At 48.1% G+C, this 19,364-nt stretch overlaps 1 protein-coding gene across 1 annotated transcript in view; it reads right to left on the bottom strand.

Moving 5' to 3' along the window:
• Positions 1–19,364, bottom strand: part of SPON1 (spondin 1) — a 284,780-nt gene that overhangs the window by 105,010 nt on the left and 160,406 nt on the right. The window contains exon 6 of the mRNA XM_084772987.1: positions 8,298–8,446. Within this exon, the coding sequence (XP_084629113.1) occupies positions 8,298–8,446 (149 nt within the window). The remainder of the gene's footprint in view (positions 1–8,297; positions 8,447–19,364) is intronic.

Genomic DNA, 19,364 nt, shown 5'->3' with positions numbered 1-19,364 from the left:
ACAAATATCCCCATATTGTGTTATACGTCTTAAGGCAACTTACCCATTATACCCTGCCGAATTTGCCTCCCATTCAGACTATTTTGTTTCAGTTACTGTAAAGATAGATTTTTTTCCCCTGTGAGTTAAATACTGTGTAAGTTTTGATCAAATAAGTGCCCACCTTTTCTTACACAGAGAGTCTCAGAATGCCCAGGCATTGGTGATGCTTCTGGGTAAAAGTTTGGGGTGAGAGAGCTGCAGCTCAGCAGAGGCTCCGCATCTTCCAGTGTGGGGCAGCCTGGGCTCCTGGGATTTCTATTTGTCTTAAGCCTCAGCTCAGGCAGAGGAGAGCTTGAACGATCCTACCTCCAGCACTGAGTGGAGTAAGTGTCAATTGTGTATGACTTTCCTAGTCTGTGCTGCTGTGTTTTATAGCAACAGAGAGCAAACGAAACAAAAGGGCCACAGGTTGTGACTAAATGTTTCCTGAGGAGGCAGCAAAGGAGAAATCCCATCATGCAGTTCGCAAAGCACACCGGTAAAGATGCCCTTTGGATGCCTCCTCCTTTTAGAAAACAAGTTCACTCAAAGTCTTTATTGGTTCCCCTTTCTCTCCCCGATTTCCAGTCCAAATGGAAGCTCTTCAGCTATGCTGCTTCTCACTCCTGGGAGCCCCAATGCCATCTTGTCTCCTGGGCCTGCTTTGCCTTCTTGCTTTCTCTTTTCTAGTTTTTATTCTCAAACATTTTTTTTTTTTGGCACACCATTTACTTCTTTCAATTGTGTTTCTACCCAATAAACCAAATCATCTCCTCTGAAGGGGAAGAGAGATTGCAAATCCTCCTGATTAATTTTTATGTCTTAGTCATAAGAAAAACAGTGCTTAGGCTAAGCCAAGCATCATTCACACGTTATTTCATAACCAACAACTGTGCCCTACATTGTCAATATCACCATTTGAGAATGGAGACGTTGAGACCCACTGGAATTTGATGATCTACACAAGGAAACAAACTTAAGTCACATTAAAGTCACCTACTGGCCCCGCTTGTTTCCCAGGTCCCTAAACATGTGTGGCAGTGAGTATCAAGGGCTCAGGAGTAGTCTAAATGGTGTTGCCGCCTGGTGCTCTATTTTGATCTCTGCTTGTCTGAATCCATGTGCTTTAGTCTACTAACGCCGCTTGGTCCCACCTCAAGCACTGACCTGACCCCTAGGCCGGGCATCATGTCGCCAGGCTGGCAAAGCTCAGCATCTTCCATTTCTGCTGATGGTGCACTTCTCCTTGGGCATCTCTCCCAGCTACAGCCTTGACAGGCTGTCTGAGCTCCTGCCCTTTAGCTAGGGCTTTGTGATTCACTGTAACCCTTGCATGTAGATTGCTGCCCCCAAAGGCATTTTCTTCCAATTCCATTTTCGCCATGAACTGCCTGCCTGGAGGGCCTGCGTGAAGCCAAGGGCTAGGCTGCTGATCGGATTAATGGCAGATACTGCTGCCGGGCACCCGTGCCAAAGATCTACCTGTCTCTGCTATACAGGACTGGTGCTGCTCAGCTGGCTGTGGGCGGATCACGTGACCACCAATTGGGGCCACGCATACCTGAAGTGGAGGCAGAAGCTCTATCAGTGGGGAGAGAAAATAACACAAATGAGCCACTCTGGGTGGCATGGAGGAGGGGAGAGTAACCCCGTTCTTCTAACTGGGGCCATTCAGCATTTTGGGAACAGGGCTGCTCTTGGCTGTGTATAGGCTTGTATCCTTATGGGTTCCATTTTCTCCTAAAGCAAAGTTCCCTCTGTACTTGGGCCAGTTTGAGTAGGTGCTAGCCATAAGAGAGCACCTCTTTCTTGTGGGGTGGTGATGCTTGTTTGGAGTTTGAGCCCCAGGATGCTATTGGCTGCCTCCAAGCCCTGTTCTGCAAGTGGCATTGGCCTATCTCCTCTGAACATTTGGATCAGGCCTCTCTAAAGAAAGAACTGCGTGATCCCAGTGGTGAGGTGGGATGGAGCCTGGATTCCTGCCCCAGCCCCCTTACTTAGCATGGTTACATTGACTCAACTTTAAAGGCACACTAGGAGATGACACCATTGAACAGAGGTAGAGACTGGGGACCATGAACACCGGGTCCTCATCTTTTGGGGCCCTCGAGGTAAAGAATCATTTTGAACTGGAATAACTTAGAGCCATTACCCTTTTAGGTGTCTAGGGGAGCTCATGGGCTTTAGAACTAAGGCCTCATTTCCCTGATGAGGAAGCAGAGGTGCAAGGATGCAAACAGAAATGATAAATGTGGCACTAACTACTGAGCACTCTCTCCGGGGAAGGCTGTGCTTTAGGCATGTGATTCAGCTCAGAGTTCTCATGACTCTACAAGGATGACTACCATCTTTGCCTCATGGAAGAAGAAACTGATGCACAGAGGGTTTAAGTAACTTGCCAAGAGTCACATAGTAAGTAATGTACAGACCCGGGCTTTGAACCTGGAAAACCTTGAATCAGAGTCAATGCTTTTAGTCATTGTACATTACTGCTTCTGACAAGCATTGGTTCTTTATTATAAATAACAAATAAAATTTGGTTCCCCTCCCCCACCCTGTGTGTGTGTGTGTGTGTGTGAGTGAGAAAGAGAGAGAGAGAGAGAGAGAGAGAGAGAGAGAGACAGAGAGAGAGAGAGAGAGACAGAGACAGAGAGAGAGAGAGAGAGAGAGAGAGAGAGAGAGAGAGAGAGAGAGAGAGAGAGAGAGAGAATATGTGTATTTTGAGACAAAATTTTGCTAGGTAGGTGAGACTGACTTAAAACATACTAGTGAGCCAGGCTGCACAGACCTAGATGCTTTGAAGGACTCCCCCATTTGTGAACAAGGGACCAGAAAACCCTCCATCGGGCATTTGGGGATGTGCAAGGAGTCTGCTGTGGGCACCTCTGTAACCGACCCTTGGGCTCTTCCATGCCCAGGGGCTGAAGAGTCCTGGTCAATGCCAGCTGTGAAGTAGTAAGTCCAGGGATGGCGTAAGAGTCAGGTGGGGCCGGGAGAAGAAGAAGAAAAAAAAGGTGGCTCTGAAGATATCAGCCCATTAAGTTTTGTTTTTGTTTTAAACTCTCCAGACAAAAAGAAAACCCTGCGGAAGACGGATGAAACGGACTAAAGCAGAAAGAAAACTAGTGAGGAAGACAACGCAGTTCAGTGGAGAGGGACAGATGACCCCACAGCCCTGCGGCCACAGAACGACAACCTAAGCAAGAGCACTGCCCACGGTTAGTGCCACTGAAGAGCTGAGGCGGCTCGGACAGGAACAGACGGTGTGGAGGAAACCAGAGAACCCCAGGGTTGAGGAGGCTCCACCCAGATAGGCAAGTCTGTGAGAGACAGAAAACACCAGGCAGTGGTGGCCAGCCCAGGTCGGGGCCAGCGCCACAAGCTATATGGCTCCAAAGGAGGAGTGGCAGGCCCACGCTTCCTAGAGAAGACGCTGTTGATGTAAGACCTAAGATGTGAGCTGAAAGGAGCAGGAGTGGGAAGGGGACAGTGTGACTCAGAACAGCACTGAGGAACCACTGCAGTCCCCTGTGGAGCAAGCAGAAACTGGGCGTGGTGAGTATCAAGGGTGCCACCTAGCTCTCCAGCACAGGTGACTGGGTGCCTGGGCACCATGCTTACCCTAGTATCCAGCAGAAAACCAGACACCCACTCAAAAGTTGAGGCTGCTGACTTACGAGTGGTTGCAGTGGGGTAAAGCGTTCCCAAGCAATGAGCTTGCATTAGTTTTGTGAAGTCCAGTCCCACCTGGAGTGATGTTCCATGTCTCCTCTATCTGAGGTCTTCCATCCGTGGTCCGTCAGGCTAGCCACAGCCTTAGATTTCTTTTTGTAAACATTGTTAATATTTTTACTGCAATGCATATATTGCATTCATCCATAGCACTCAATGTTGTTATATCTGTACGCATGCATACTGTATGCTAATCAAAGCCAGCCCGCATTTGTCTCCCGCCCCTCCCCAACCACAGCTCATTACTAGCCTACATTTGGTTCTGCTTCCTCAAGTGCCTGCACATGGGAGAACATGTTGTAATCTGGCTTATTTTACCTAACATTAACACCTCAATTCTTCTTGCCTTGCCCCAAAATCAACTCAAAACAGATCAAAGACCTAAGGATAAGACCCCAAACTAGGAAACTTCTACATGAAAACAGGGAGAAACACTTCAAGACATCGGCGTAGTCAACAGGATGGCCAAAGGGGATTCCATTAAAGTCACACTGCAAAGGAAACAGGCAAAGGGACAGATAGGCATCGACAGAACCGGAGGAATATTTACCAGCTGTTTGTCTGACAAAGATTAATAATACTAACTATGTAAGGAACACAAAAGCCTGAATAACAAATCCCTCAAGTCACCCAAAACAAGATGAGGCAACAGGGGCTGGAGCGATGGCTCAGGCGGTGAAGTGCTTGCTTCAGAACCAAGAGGACGTGACTTTGATCCCCAGCACCCACATAAGAAAGTGGGTCCTGGTGGCACACTTGTGATCCTGGGACTTGGGAGACAGGAGACAGGAGGCTAACTGGCGAACCCTAGTTCTCAGTGAGAGACCCTGACTCAAAAACCAAGGTGATGACTCCTGAGGGATGGCTGCCAGGGCTGACTCTAGTCTCCACCTGTATGTACATACATGTATATACTCCTGTGCATATTTATGAAAGCGCGCGCGCGCACACACACACACACACACACCCTGGAGAACTTCTAAAGAAATGCACATGACCACAAAGGCAAGTCAGTTATTTCCAATTCCCAGGCCCCACTGGCCACCAGGAAGCATTGGCCTCTTCCCATAAAGAAGAGGCACATGTTCTGCCCCACTCCCGCCCCAGTGTCTCTAGCCAGTAGCATCAATGCTGCCAATGCCTCTGCAGTCATTTGTCATCAGTTTTCTTGGGAGTTTACAGTTGTAGTAACAATAAGGTTTATACCCAACAGAATCATTGTAATTCTTCACCACTAATGTGATTAGTATTTCTGTTCATTTGTGTTTGGAAGCCATTAGCATACAATTTATATCCAATAATAACCATTGTGGTTTTTAATGCTTGTGAAAATGGCTGTGAGGTATATAAGTCCATAATAAGGGAAGCACAAAAATGCCTTTTGTGGGAGAATAGATTTTGCTTGCGCCCTGGCTGGAATGGGGCTCTTTGATAGAGGGCTGGGAACAGAGACTGTGTTGAGGGTTTCAAACAAGCCCTCTGGTTACACAGAGGCCGCGTTTCTATTCTAGGAGGAACCTTCGTCTATGCTCCTTTTTTATGTTGTTCCCTCCCCGACTTACAGAAAAAGTTTTAAGTTTTGAGCTTGAAGGTGTTTTTTAAGGCCATGGATCTTCTGGAACTGAAGGGACCTTGAAATTGCTCAACAGAGCTGGATTTCCGAGGAGCTGGGGGGCGGGGAGGGGGGAGCAGTGCTGCTGGCTGAGTCTCCCTTCAGAGTTGGCAAGTGATGGGAGGGCAGTGTGGGGCTGGGCGGGTGCAGAGGTGGGAAGTGGCTTGCTCAGTGTCATGGGGCCCATGCTGTGAAATTCACAGCGTTGCCATCTTGAACTTCTCCTCAGATTTGGAACAGGAGGGAGCATGTCTGCTTGGAGACTAGATTTTGTGTATAGGCTTTGAGCCAGACACACTTGGGCTTAGTGTCCTAGGGCTTTCTGTGATTGGCTGTCCCTTCTCCTCACCTGAGGAACATGGTTTAGTCATCATAGGCCTCTTGGACTTGGAGCCAAGGAGGCTAATGAGAGATCTCCAGTACCCAGGAGGCCGAGAGGTGGTGTTACACACACATTCTTTTTGGTGTGCAGGGCCCATAATTAAGCTTATAAGCAGCAATATGCACCAGCTGGGTCAGACAGACTCCTGGCAGCAGGCTGGTTAAGTTCATAGCACATGCACACACATACACACACACACACACATTTTCTAAGGCGGGGTTCTCTAAAGCTGAACTCCTGCCCATGATTTTCAACCCTTTTACTGTCATGACAAATGATAATTTATGTTCACCAGTAAAAGATAACCCCAGTTTAAATAAAAAAATTATTACATGTGAGCACGTGAGCATGTGTTCGTGTGTGTGCATGAGTGTACATGTGTGTGTGTGTGTGTGTAAGTGTGTACATTTCACAGGACACATACAGAGATTAGAGGACAACTTTATGGAGTTGTATCTTAGTTAGGGTTTCTATTGCTGCGAAGAGACGCCATGATGACAGACGGCAACTCTTATAAAGTAACTTATTTAATTGGGGGCTGGCTTACAGTTTAGAGGTTTAGTTCATTGTTGTCATATGGGGAAGTATGGTGGCACCCAGGCAGAAGACATGGCACTGGAGGAGGAGCTGAGAGCTTACAGGACCATTTTCTTTCACACCACCACAAGCTGGTTCTCTCCAGGGATGGAACTCAGGGCTCAAGGTGTGTGTGTGGCAGCTGCTCTGTCTGGCTCATAAGCTTAATTTTGTATGATTCCTGTTGATGTCTCTCCTTTCCATAAACTTCTAAAGAAAGTCAACGTGTGAGGCTGGCGCTGTTAGGAAGACAGGATTCATCTTGAATTCATTCGCCAAGTTTATCCGTTATCTGTAACAAATGGTTTCCAGCATCCCATTCCTCAGAGCTGGACAATCACAATTTCCTGCTTGGGAGCTAGGAAGTGGATCTTCGGGATTCCAGACAAAGGGCCCCTAGTGGCAAGCCAGAGACACTAGTGCCAATATGGAGGGGGGATACTCATTACTTGGCTACAGTGTGAAGAGTTACCTCACTTGTGAGGCATGGCAGAGTGGGAGATGCTGGACAGTTAGAAGGCTGGCACTGTGGGCTGGGGATGTAGCGCTGTTAACAGCATCCTACCCTGACTTACATGGAGCCCTAGGTCTGATCTTGAGTGATGCATAAAGCTTGGCATAGTGCTGCATGCCTGAAACCCTGGGACTCAGTCGGTGGAAACAGGAGGACCAAGACTTCCAGGTCATCCAGGTTACAATGACATGTGATTTGGTCATTAACACCATGCAATGTTAACATATTTATACCTCGAATCAAACTGAGAGAGCCACAAGCTCATTCTGAAGCCTCCCGCAACCGCCCCCCCAACCGCCATACGACGACGTGTAATTTGATCATTAACGCCATGCAACGTTAACACATTTGTACCTCAAATCAAACTGAGAGAGGCACAAGCTCATTCTGAAGCCCCACCCCCCATCCCCATAGTCCAAAAGGATCCCCCAGGGTGTCAGGAAGGAGCAGGGTGACTTCAGTTGCATCCAGGCCAGGACTGTGGGCATCTTGGAGTCTGGATGGTAGGCTTCAGGGAAGCACTGAGTCTGGGCTGTGCTCAGCCCCTCAGTCTGTTCAGGCCTCTAAACACACACCCATCACAGCACAACAGGGGCACTATGTATCTGCGGCCTCCTCCATCATCTTGAGAGATGCAGGGCAGGAAGGAGGAGGATGGTAGCCTCTCAGTGACTTGCACCGTTAAACAGCCACACCGCAAACACGGCTTGCCCTTTCCTTGCCCCTAAAACAGCTGGAGTCAGTGAGACATGGCTGCTAGTAGCCCTCTCATGCCTCAGAGGCTTCTGTGGGAATGACAGCTAAGGTCAGGCCATCATTCTTCCTTATAAACCCACAAAAACTACTGTTCTTCCAAGTCCCCTTATCAGCCTCTATTTGCTTTTAACTATCTCAGGCTTTTGATGAGAAATAGCCCATTGCCAGGTAAACACATTGACGAGAATAATGGGGTCGCCCCTCCTGCCTTCCTCAGGAGATGTTGGGGCCCAGATACCGGGGCAGCTCCTGGGCTCCTGGTATCACATGACGCGGCTCACAGAAGTTATATCAGTACATGACGAGTATGACTAATGGCCAGAGAATTTATCAGACACATCGACACGCCTCTGCAAAACACCCCATGCCAACACATAAAACGTCTATTTTCAGAAGCTACGATTTAGACAGATTGACCGTCATCCTCCAAGCACAAGCACCACAGCATACAACCATAAATCACCCCTCTCAGGAGACCAGAGGCCTGTCTTTCCAACACCAAGCCTACAGCAGCGTCAGGCATGCAGAAGGTAAAGGATCTGTGGATTCGGGGAGAGAAACCGAGACTCTCCGGTGCAGCCCAGAGAACCCTCCCAGCCCCACAACCACACTCTGCTGCACACGCCAAGCTCCCGAAAGCGAAAGTCAGGAATGCTCTGACCTCGTTTCTTAAGCTGCTGGCTCATCTAAGAGTCTGTTCTTACCTGTTGTCGAATTTCTTCCTCCATTTTCACCGGTGAGCCCAGTTCAGCAACTTGCTTGACACCTTCGCTGGCGTACCCGCCATACTCCCACAGCACGTAGTTCTTGGAGTGGGACCCGCCAATGATGGCAGACCAGTGATTGGCCCGACCTGGAAGTCAACCAGGATGTAAACGTCAGTGTGGCTGAGGTGGAAAAATATGGACCTCTTCAGTGATGGGGAGGGGCGGGTGGGGGGGGGGTGGACCAGCTCAGAACTTCATCCAGGACCGAGTAGGAGGGCATTGCCCTGTCTTAATTCCAACACTGTTCAATGAGTAGAGATGTGAGTCTGGCGATCATGCAGAAGTGGATGGGGTGCCTCAGAAAGATAGCCCAGCCCAGGACACCTTCTGTTCAAGGGGTTCTCTGAGAGGGGGCAGTTGGGAGAATTTGCAATGCTGGTCAGATTTGTAAAGCAAAATAGAAAGAAAGGGTTATTTCCGGAAGGCTCAGAAACACGAATCTATACTGTGATTGGAAATCCATCAGTGACACAGTGTTGCAGCATCACTCGATATCGATGGAGAATTAGGAGGTGATGCCACGGAGGTAGGAGGGGCCTGTTCACAGATGGCCTTGCTCTAAAGGCTTCAGGAGTCTGGATGTCATCGGAAACAATCTGGAAGCCACTGAGGGGTTCTGATCAAGGTGTGCATGTGCGTGTGCGTGCGTGCGTGCGTGCGTGCGTGCGTGCGTGTGTGTGTGTGTATGTGTGTGTGTGTGCAGGGTGAAGAATACAACGGAGGGAGCAGAACGGAGCGGAGACTTTGGGAGGTGAGCAAAGGTCAGAAGCTGAATTGTGTCGGGGAAGGGGCTTTCACGCTTAGCACTAGGCGTGGCTTTCCTCAGCTGACTTCTATGTGCATTCCCATAGGAGGGGTGAACAGGCTAGTCATACTCAAGGGACAAGGTTTGGGGATGCCCAGAAGAGCTTGTGGGAAGTAGTGGGGCTCAGGAGGGCTCTCATGTTCAATGTGAGGAAAGAGCAGTATTTGAACAGGATCGAGATAGAACATGGCTCGAGGGTTTTTATCAAAGTTCCTAAGGAAGTGGGGAAGAGGGAGCTGATCCCACGTTGGGCTTCGTTATAGGTTTAGGTGTAGGGTATACTACAGCTATACCTGTATTTACTGTTGACTAAGTCACATTTACTTCATAGACTAAATCACATACGGTCCACAGGACTGGCTCAATTCTCAGCCATTCTTTGGCTGGATTTACAAAGTCTCAAATTAAAGGACATTTACAGGCCCAGTGAAGGGGAAAACTTGAATTAGATAAATCCAAATGACAGTTTTAGTTAACCGCTGTGTGTCCTAGAGTGGACAGAGCCCTTCACTCCGTCCCTCCATGTTCAGAAAGGATTCTGAGCAGGGCCTGTCCTGTTTATACAGCAGCCATGGCTCCGCAGAGGCTTTCTCCTCCAGGAGCACACCAAGAGCACACACACAAAGCCAGGTGGCACCCCGCCGCCCCCCCCATCCCCCAAGCCTGCTAAGGGCACCCACAACCCCAGCCAGGCAGATGACATCACCATGCGGGCCAGCCCAAATGCTTATGATTTCCTGCACATCAAGGAAATGCAGCCTTCATGTTTATCCCAAGAAAAGACAGGTGAGGATGTGGGCAGATAATTCCCTGAATCATTTCCTGAGCAGTAAGAAAGGCTTAACTGTCATCCAAGCTAAGAGCATACTTATGAATGCATGGCCTGGTGGCCTTAGTTAGTAAGGTTAACTCAGGGAGACCAGCTTCAGCCTCTCTTGCTCCCTGCTACGCTGCTCCATTGAAACGTCCCCTATGACCAGGTCTGTCCTCACTGAAATTCTGTATCTAAGGAGTATTGTTCCCTCTGCACTGTCTTGTTTGGCTTGGATCCCTCTTATTCCTCCTTCTTCATAATCTTCCTAATTAAATCTCAGTTGTCAGCTTGGTAGTCTAGAGTCATCTGAGAAGGGAAGCCTCAACTGAGGGGCTGCTTAGGTCAGATTATGAGCATGTTTGTGTGTGTGTGTGTGTGTGTGTGTGTGTGTGTGTGTGTGCGTGTGTGTGTCTATGTGTGTGTCTGTATGTGTCTGTCTGTCTGTCTGTCTGTCTGTCTGTCTGTCTCTCTCTCTCTCTCTCTCTTATTAATTGATGTAGGATGATCCAGGCCACTGTAGGTGGTGCCATTCCCTAGGCAGAAGGTCTTGGGCCGCCACAAAATCTAGCTAAGTGAATGAGAGAGGCAGCAAGCAGCATTCCTTCATGGCTTCTGCTATAGTTTCTGCTTGCTTTACTGCTCTCACTCCCCTCAGTGATGGACTGTGACATGGAAGTGTAAGCCAATGCTGTTTGTCACGGCGACAGAAAGGAAACCATGACAGTGATCACTCATAAGCTTTGGCATCCTGTGTTCCAGCAGTACAGACGTACTTACTATTACTGTAGTCCTACTAGGCTGAAGGCTCTATGAGAGAATCTGTCTTCACCCCTGTTCCTGATCTGAGCTCTCGCCTCACGTTTCCAGAGCATTTTGCACAATCAATTAAACGAGAAGGTGGAAGCACATATGCCTGAAACATTGGGGACACACAGGCATGATTTAATTCTTCAAGTTCAGTTCAGCGCTGCTCCCAAATCCTACTAAGCTAAGCTCTCAGCCGTGCTCTGTGCTGCTGGAAAATGATGAGCAGGAAGAAGGAAGAAGGGCATTGGACTTTTGAGCCAAGGGACAAGGATTCCAGGCCAGCATTCCCTTGTCCCAGCTGTGTAAACTCTCAAACTTAGTTTCTTCATTGATCTGCATTTCAGTTTCCTCTTTCATACATTGAGAGTGCTTAATATATACACACATACATATATATATATACACATATACATACATACATATATACTGACCTATATGAAGTGAAATGATTAAAAAGTGAGATGCTATGAGGTGTGACATCACGTCAGCACAGGACAGACGCTCGGGAAGTATGATTTCCCCGTTTCCTGGCTGTTGGAATGGCTTCAAAGAATGAGTTAGACATGAAGCCCTTACTTCACCGTGAGAAAGAAATGTATACGTTACAGGATGAGATAGAAAGAGAACGGGGATGAGCATGGGACCAGAAGAAGGACCCAGATGGGTCTTTCTGCTTTATCCACTTGACTTCTATTAGCTAAGTGCCAATCACAGTGGCAGGCCATAAGGACTGAGGGGAACAGGACATGGCACTGCCCTGAGGGACTCCCAGGCTGGGCGTGGGGAAACAGACGGAAGAGCAGATTAGCTTTGATCCAGCTCACCAGGGTTATCATATAGTAACACAGGGGGTGAAAGAACCAGCTCCAAACTCCTTAAATCCAGCGAATCAAGGTTGTGAAGCTGGTGTGCAGAGAAGCAGGCATTCCCAGAGGGGGGGGTGTCTGTCTTTGTGACTCCTACTCTCTTGAATAAAGTTTCACCCTGTGCAGTCACCCTGCTAAGTGCTGCAGGGGTTAGTTTCCTGGAGAGACTCTGCAGCAGAGCACAGCCTTCAAGTTTCAACATGGGGTCATTAGCCCAATAAGATCTGTGTAAGGCACTCTGCCAGGGGGAGGGGCAAGACTACACCCTCCCTGGGAGAGAGGGCAAGGCAAGCACCAATGGGAAGATGGTTGGCAACATTAAAATGGGCATCCATGGCAGGAGAGCAGCAGCCACTCAGGTGCAGATTGGGACAAGGAAAGAGACATGGTGACTGGAAGCCAGAGGCTTGTGAATATGAACTGGTCATTCAGCCTCTGAGAGCACCAGTTTCCCTTGCATTTATTTGTTTGCTTGCTTCACATGGTTCTTAGAACAAAACCCAGCACCTCCCACATTCTAGGCAAGTGCCCTTATCCACTGAGCTACATTTCAGATTCTCTTCCCTTTTAAAAACAGGAACAACAATTACAAGTCTGGCCTCTCACAGTTGTACAAATTAATTGGGCTAGTTTTAGAAGGAACCATGAAAGCTGTAAACTGTTCTCAGCATCACTTTAGATAGAGAGGCCCCATGGGAGTGCTCTCAGCATCACCAGAGAGGCTGCAAGAAGAAGAGGAGGAGGAGGAGGAAGAAGAAGAGGAGGAGGAGGAGGAGAAAGAGGAGGAGGAGGAAGAGGAGGAGGAAGGAGGAGGAGGAAGGAGAAGGGGAGGAGAAGGAGGAAGAGGAGGAGGAAAGAGAAGGAGGAGGAGGAAGGAGAAGGAGAGGAAGAGGAGGAGGAGGAGAAGAAGACGACGATGAAGAAGAAGACGACGAAGAAGAAGAAGACGACGACGAAGACGACGAAGACGACGAAGAAGAAGAAGACGAAGAAGAAGAAGACGAAGAAGAAGAAGACAAAGAAGAAGAAGACGAAGAAGAAGAAGACGAAGAAGAAGAAGACAAAGAAGAAGAAGAAGAAGAAGAAGAAGAAGAAGAAGAAGAAGAAGAAGAAGAAGAAGAACCACCCCTGGGAATGCACAAGCACCTAGTGGCTAGAGAGATGATTTAGTGGTTAAAAGTTGGCTACTCCTTCAGGGGATCCAGGTTCAGTTCCCAGCACCCAAATGACATCTTACAACTTCCTGTAACTCCAGTTCCAGGGGTTCTTCTGGTCTCCATGGGCACTGCACACACATGGTACACATGCATATATTCAAACAAAACACTTACAGATTTTTTAAAAAGAAGAAGCCAAAAGAAAGTGGGAGAGGAAGAATTTTTCCCCTTGCTGGAAAGAGGCCTCTCAGAGGTGAAAAGAAACAGAAGACAGAAGGCCAGGTAGGACGATGGTGGGGCTGTGGGGGCAGGGGTTCCATCAGCAGCACACAGAAGAGGATGTTAGGATGCTGCATTCCTGGTGGGTTCTTCACTATGACCTTAACTCCATGCTCTACATGAGGAAATTAAGCCCCACAGAGCTTAGGGAGCCCCCCTCCCAAGTTAACAGACCCAGGGATGGGCAAGTTGGGCTTCAACCCCAAATCTACTTGACTCAAAAACACTTGCTTCCCCCTCTATCCCACTGTGGGGCAGGGAATGAGCGAGAACCTGGAGCAGACTGGAGAGTTAGAATGCCAAGAGATTAGACAGAACAAAATGTCAGGACTCGTTACAGCGATTTCTGGCTGGCTGTGTGCTCAGTGGCACTAGAAAAAGGGGGCAATATGGTGGGAGATCTGTTGGTTCGGTGTTTGGACACCTGGCCCTCAGCCGGTGGCACTGTCTGGGAGGTTATGGATCCTTAGGAGGCAGTATCTGAAGAACAGAGGCAATCACTGAGGTTGAACATTTAAGGGAGTATCCTAGACTCACATTTGGCCTCACATCTGGAAGGCCAGACAAAAGCTAGGGACGGATAGGCACCAGCCGTCATGTTGGAGTATTCCCTCTGAAACCATGAGCCACAATGCATCCTCGTCCCCTTAGGTTGCTTCTGCCTAATGTGTTGTTACGATGACAAGAAAAATAAAGTAATTCAAGATGCTGTCAGAACTCTTTTACCTGAAGAAACTTGGACTTGGGGAATTTCATGCAAGATTACCCAAGTAGGTGAGGGAAGGCTCTGGGATTCTGAGCCAGGTCAGCCTGCTGCAGGGGCCCGCTCCTGTTATAGCTGGTGGGGCACACCCAGTGTCAGGAAGGGACAAGGTCTAAAGATGAGGAGACAAAACAGGAGGCATTCAATATCCTTTGCTTGAATTTATAGGGTTTTATTTCGGGCAGCAGTAGAAAAAGTGGAGACAAGGGTTCAGAAGATGAGGCAATGTGACAGAAGACTATGGGCTAGGGATGAATCTGAATGACAAAGCACTCACGTGGCTGGTATACAAAAGGCCCTAAATTCAATCCCCGATAACACACACACACACACACACACACACACACACACACACACACACACACACACACACACGACTCTGGGAGGCAATTTTGCTAAGGTCATTGAAACTCTTGTTCTTGGGACACAATCAATATAGAGGCTAGTCTTGGTTCTGGAACACTTTAAAGGGAGCAAGTCAATCATTTTCAGCCTAGTTTCTTACTCTGCAGAGGGGGATGATATGACCAGTCTCTCAGTGCTGTTCTGAGACTGAAGGTTATTAAATAAAATAGCCAGGTTGGCGTGGTGGCACATGCCTTTAATGCTAGCACTCGGGAGGCAGAGGCAGGTGGATCACTGTGAGTTTGAAGCCAGCTTGGTCTAAAAGCAAGTCTAGGACAGCCAGGGCTACACAGAGAAACTCTGTGTTGAAAAACCAAAATAAATAAATAAATAAATAAATAAATAAATAAATAAATAAAATAGCCAATAAAATCAAATCTAAATGGGGCAGGACAAAGCTAGATGTGTTCTGGAAGGCATGATGGCCAAGAGCAATGCACTGTAGGCTGAGAAGACAGGAATGCTGGGTATAAAACAAGTCTTCATCCGGAATCATCTAGGTGGGGCCCAGCGGCACGAGACAAGCAAAATAAAGTGGTCAAGCAGATTCCAGTTAGCTGGAAGGAAGTAAACTCTAAGAAATAAGGGAGGGGAGAAAGAGAAGAACCAGGCGTTAGAAAGTATGGTGATGAGGGATAAGATAATGCTTGTAGCTCCCTTAAAGTAATAATCAAGATGTCAGCCCTGTTGTCCCTGGTGACACAGCGGGAACTCAGTCTTAGAAGGCAGAGGGAAGCCAAAGGCTATTACCAACCTTTTCTCCTCACAGGAAAAAGCATGTTTGGTCCATCATGTCCCCCGACTAGTTCCAACAAGATTCAAATGGTCTACACCTGTCTGGATGTTGTGTGGCTGTTTCCTTGGGATTAAAGGAAGCTCATAGGACTTAGGAAGTAAATGAAACTTACAAGTCTCAGGAAGCTTCTGAAACTGTTAAGAATTACAGAGCCCAGATCCCCAATGTTATATAAGCGGTACTAATTGCTAGGGAAAGAAGAGAACCAGATCTGCACGTAAGTCACACAGAGGGTGTCAGGGACACAGCTTTCCTGGCTTGTCACCCAGGCCGAGGTGGGGGTTTTGGTGACGATGCTTGCCTTTGAGTTATCAACTGTGAGTTACACATTTGAATGAGAAATATCCCCTGTAGGGCTGGGCATTTGAACATGTGGTTCAGGGAGGTTCTAGGTGGTGCAGCCTTGCTGGAGGAAGTAAGTCACTAGAAGTAGGCTTTGACACTTAAAGCCTCGTTCCACTCCACTTCAGGGTGTCCGCTCTGTGCTTACAGTTGAAGATGTGACCTCTCCACTGTCTTGCCTCTGTCACCGTGTCTTCCACTTGCTGCCATGAAGGACCCTCCTCCCTCTGGAACAATAAGCCCAAACAAACTCTTCTATTGTCTCGGTCACGCTGTTTTGTTTTGTTTTTAATAACAGAAAGGTAGACCCTTACTCACATTCCTATAAGTAACAAGAAAAGTCCTGTAAATCAGGTCTAAGCATGCACTCCCAAGGGCTTAGATGGAACTTGTGTGGGTCAGGCATGTGGGAAACTGGGAGAAAGACATGGGCACACATGTGAGTTGTGATGCTGATGGCTAACCAAGCCCACTTGTTTAAAAGGGCACTTCAGGGCGATGCCGCGAATATATGTGTTTGATATTATGCACACTGACAGCCTCCTTGGCCTCTTTTGTGCTGTCATCTCTGGTACTAAATTACCAGTGTTTACAAAGATGCATAAAAGGCATCCATCACCGGAGAAGCGCGTCTGCAGTTTGTCTGGTGTTGGGGGAGGCATGCTCCGTGACAGGTGGCTTCTCTGAGGCGCTCTGCACACAGCCTGTATGATGGTCAACCTAATGTCAACTCGAATGGACTGTGGAGAGAGAGGCCAGGCATTTGGTCACACATCCTGGATGTGACTCTGAGCATGTCTAAAGGAGAGTATAATTTGAATTGGTAGATACACTAAAACAGATTGTGCTCTCTCTCTCTCTCTCTCTCTCTCTCTCTCTCTCTCTCTCTCTCTCTCTCTCTCTCGCTGAAGAAGTGGGCCCTGCCTACTCAGCTGAGGACCCAATTAGAACACAGAAGTTGAGTCTGCAGTAGTTCAGATTTCCTGTTGCCTCCTGCTTCCTTGCTTTGCCTTTGGATTTTGGCTGTAACGCTGAGTCTTCCTGGGTCTTGGGTTTACTGGTGCCTTGCTGGCTACAACTATACAGGCAGAAGGGTTTTTGGCCTTCAGAGTAGGATAGGAGCTGGATCACTGTCTGGCCTCAGTTTCCAGCCTGTGAGCTGCATATTTGTGACGTCACAGTCTTCATGTCTGAGCGAGCCAATTCCTTATAACAAATCCCTTTGTATATATGCACCCACAACCTCCTGCTTCTGTTTCTTTGGAAAACGTGGATTAACTCAGCAGGTGTTCAGTGACAGCGCAGATTTCCTGGCCAGTCGTTGAGGTCCCCTGCCAAACCTAGTCCTGTGCAAGCCACCTATTCATTTTCTTGATATCCATAGTGATTCATAGAAGAATGCACTAGTCCTTAGTGGCAACACTGATTTAAACCCTGTTGCCTAACCTCAGACTTGTCCCTAGTCCTCTCAGTATATCTTTCTTCTGGGTCTTTCCTGGGCCCTTGTGAATTTTGCTGTAGCAGCTGCACCAAGCAGTGGTCCTCTGATCTCTCTGTTTTGTCTTCTGTCAGTAGGACTGAACTTTATCTCTTACTAGGCAACCTTGTCTTTCACATCTCTTCAACACCAAGGTCAAGCCATCTACAGACTCACGCATGTACCATGTGGCCGGCAGCTAACTGACACTGTTGAGGACCTGTCAGTTTTATACGTGTATGTTATGTTGGGCCTTACTCTCTGCTTGGCCTTGTTATTGTACCCCTAGGCCTGAGCTCAGCCTCTGTCTAATTTCCAATGCTTTAGACTTGGCTACAGAACTTGGCTTCTGTCAATCTGCCTCTGGGTACTGCCCAGGACACAGCTTGTATTTGCCCTCTGGCTTCTCCTGGTCTTGGCTACTCCAAGGACCCACTCTAATCAGGCCACTGTGCTCTCCGGGGCCCTGTGTGATAGAGGAGCTGCATGGGAAGGCTGTCTATCAACTGAGCTGGGACTTCCTCCATTCCTTGACTTCCTAGTTTCTCAGCTATCATTTTTTTCCCTTCCCTAAGGGCTCAAGAAAAGTCTGTCTCACTCTAGGAAAACTCTGCTCTTGGGAAGTGGATTCTGCCTGTTTCTTCTTTGACATGCCCTCTGAGGTCTTCTACAAGATTCCATGCACCCTATTATGTGATCAGTGAACACTTAGTTGGCGCACACTATGCATTAAACCAAAGACCATCAAGCTAGAGCTGCCTGTTTTTGTTCCAATGCCGTCTTATATTTTATTCATTACCTATGTGTTGCATTCATGCTACAGTTGCAAGCTGAGTAGTCTGGCCTGTCAAGCCTAAAATTCTCACCATCTGGCTCTTTATATAAACTATTTGCCAAGGCCGGTGCCAGGCCATGGCAACTCTGAGATGAGTTAGGCTTGGTCCCCATCTGTGAGAGGTTCGGCTGGAGGTGGGCTGAAGGGCGGGAAAGACAGGTCCTAAGCAGACAATGACAGAGAACCTGAGTGATTCAACTTTGACAGAGACAGACAGACTATGAAAGTCTAAAGAAGATGACACTTGCCTCAGATGGTGTTAGAGGCTTCCTGGAAGAGGAAAATGAGATAAAGTCTTGTGGGCAGGAGTTAGCAAGGCAGATCTGGATTTGGGCAAAGACTGTGCTTTTTTTTTTTCCAGAAGAAAAGTTAGGTGTAAAAGCAAAGGTATAAGAAATAGCAACAGGTACATGGTAAACTGGGAATTCTTCAGGGTAGAACCTCTGCCCCACCCCCTCTGCCCCCTCTGTCTCCGTGTGTGTGTGTGTGTGTGTGTGTGTGTGTGTGTGTGTGTATGTGTGTAAATATTCTGTGATGAGACTAAGAAGTCAAGGAGATCATGAAAGGATATGAGTTGTGTCTTAATAAGAATTTTTAATATTTCCTTGAAGGCAATGTAAAGAAATGAATAAATCCACTCACCCTCCCATCTCTCTCCACTCGCCCTCCCTCTCCCCGTCTCTCTCTAGTAACACTGAAGATCAAACCTTGGGCCTCACATATCTAAGAGCTCAACCATGGACCTATACCCCCAGTCTTCTGACCTTGAACCTACAATCCCCCTGCCTCAGCCTCCTGAGAAATGAAGATGACAGGCCTTATCCATGAGCTGTCTAGAGTAAACTAGTTGTCTCTACAGTCAAGCCATAAGCCTACTCATGTTCATTTGGCTTCTGCTTCTGAGCATCCTAGTGTTGGATGCTCAAAGCAGACAGCAAAGGCTCCAGTCCCTGAGAGAAGGGAAGGCATGAGAGCTGAGCCATGCTCTCCTGGGCTGCTGCAAGAGGCACTTCCTGGTTTATAGTGGACAAAGATGGAATGGAGGGGAGGGGGAGGCACATAAGCTGAGCTGAAGAGATACAGACGGGGCTTGGGACTGTCGAGGCAGACAAGACTTATGGGCAAGAACGCCAGAGAGAAGAAAGCTACAAAGGGAGGACTGCAGAGATATGCAGGGATCTCCCCTTAACGCTTTTTAAATATTTTTTAATTTGTTCACTTTACATCCCGATTGTAGTCCCCCTCCCTTGTGACCTCCTGGTCCCACCCTCCCTCCCTCCTTCCCTTCCTCCTATCCTCTCCTTCCTTCCCTAGTCCCCAGAAAGGGGAGCCGCCCTCCTCTAACATCTGACCTCAGCCTATTAAGTCTCATCTGTACTACATGTAACCTTTTCCTCTGTAGCCTGGCAAGACCACACCGCCAGGGGGAAGTGATCAATGTGTGGGGGCCAGAGTCCATGTCAGAAGTAGCCCCTCCTCCCCATATTGTGGGACCCACAAGGAGACTGTGCTGCCTATCTACACATCTGAGCAGAGGGTCTAGGTCCTCACTGTGCATGGTCCTTGGTTGGTGCGTCAGTCTCTGCAGCACCTGGTTCCTCTGTTCGGATTAAGTGACACGAATGCAGCAAAGCAGAGCAGAGAGAAGAACTGGATGG

The sequence above is a fragment of the Acomys minous genome (genome assembly GCF_964271855.1).
Source record: "Acomys minous genome assembly, chromosome: 2".
Lineage (NCBI taxonomy): Eukaryota > Metazoa > Chordata > Mammalia > Rodentia > Muridae > Acomys > Acomys minous.
This window is presented reverse-complemented; position numbering and strand designations above follow the sequence as displayed.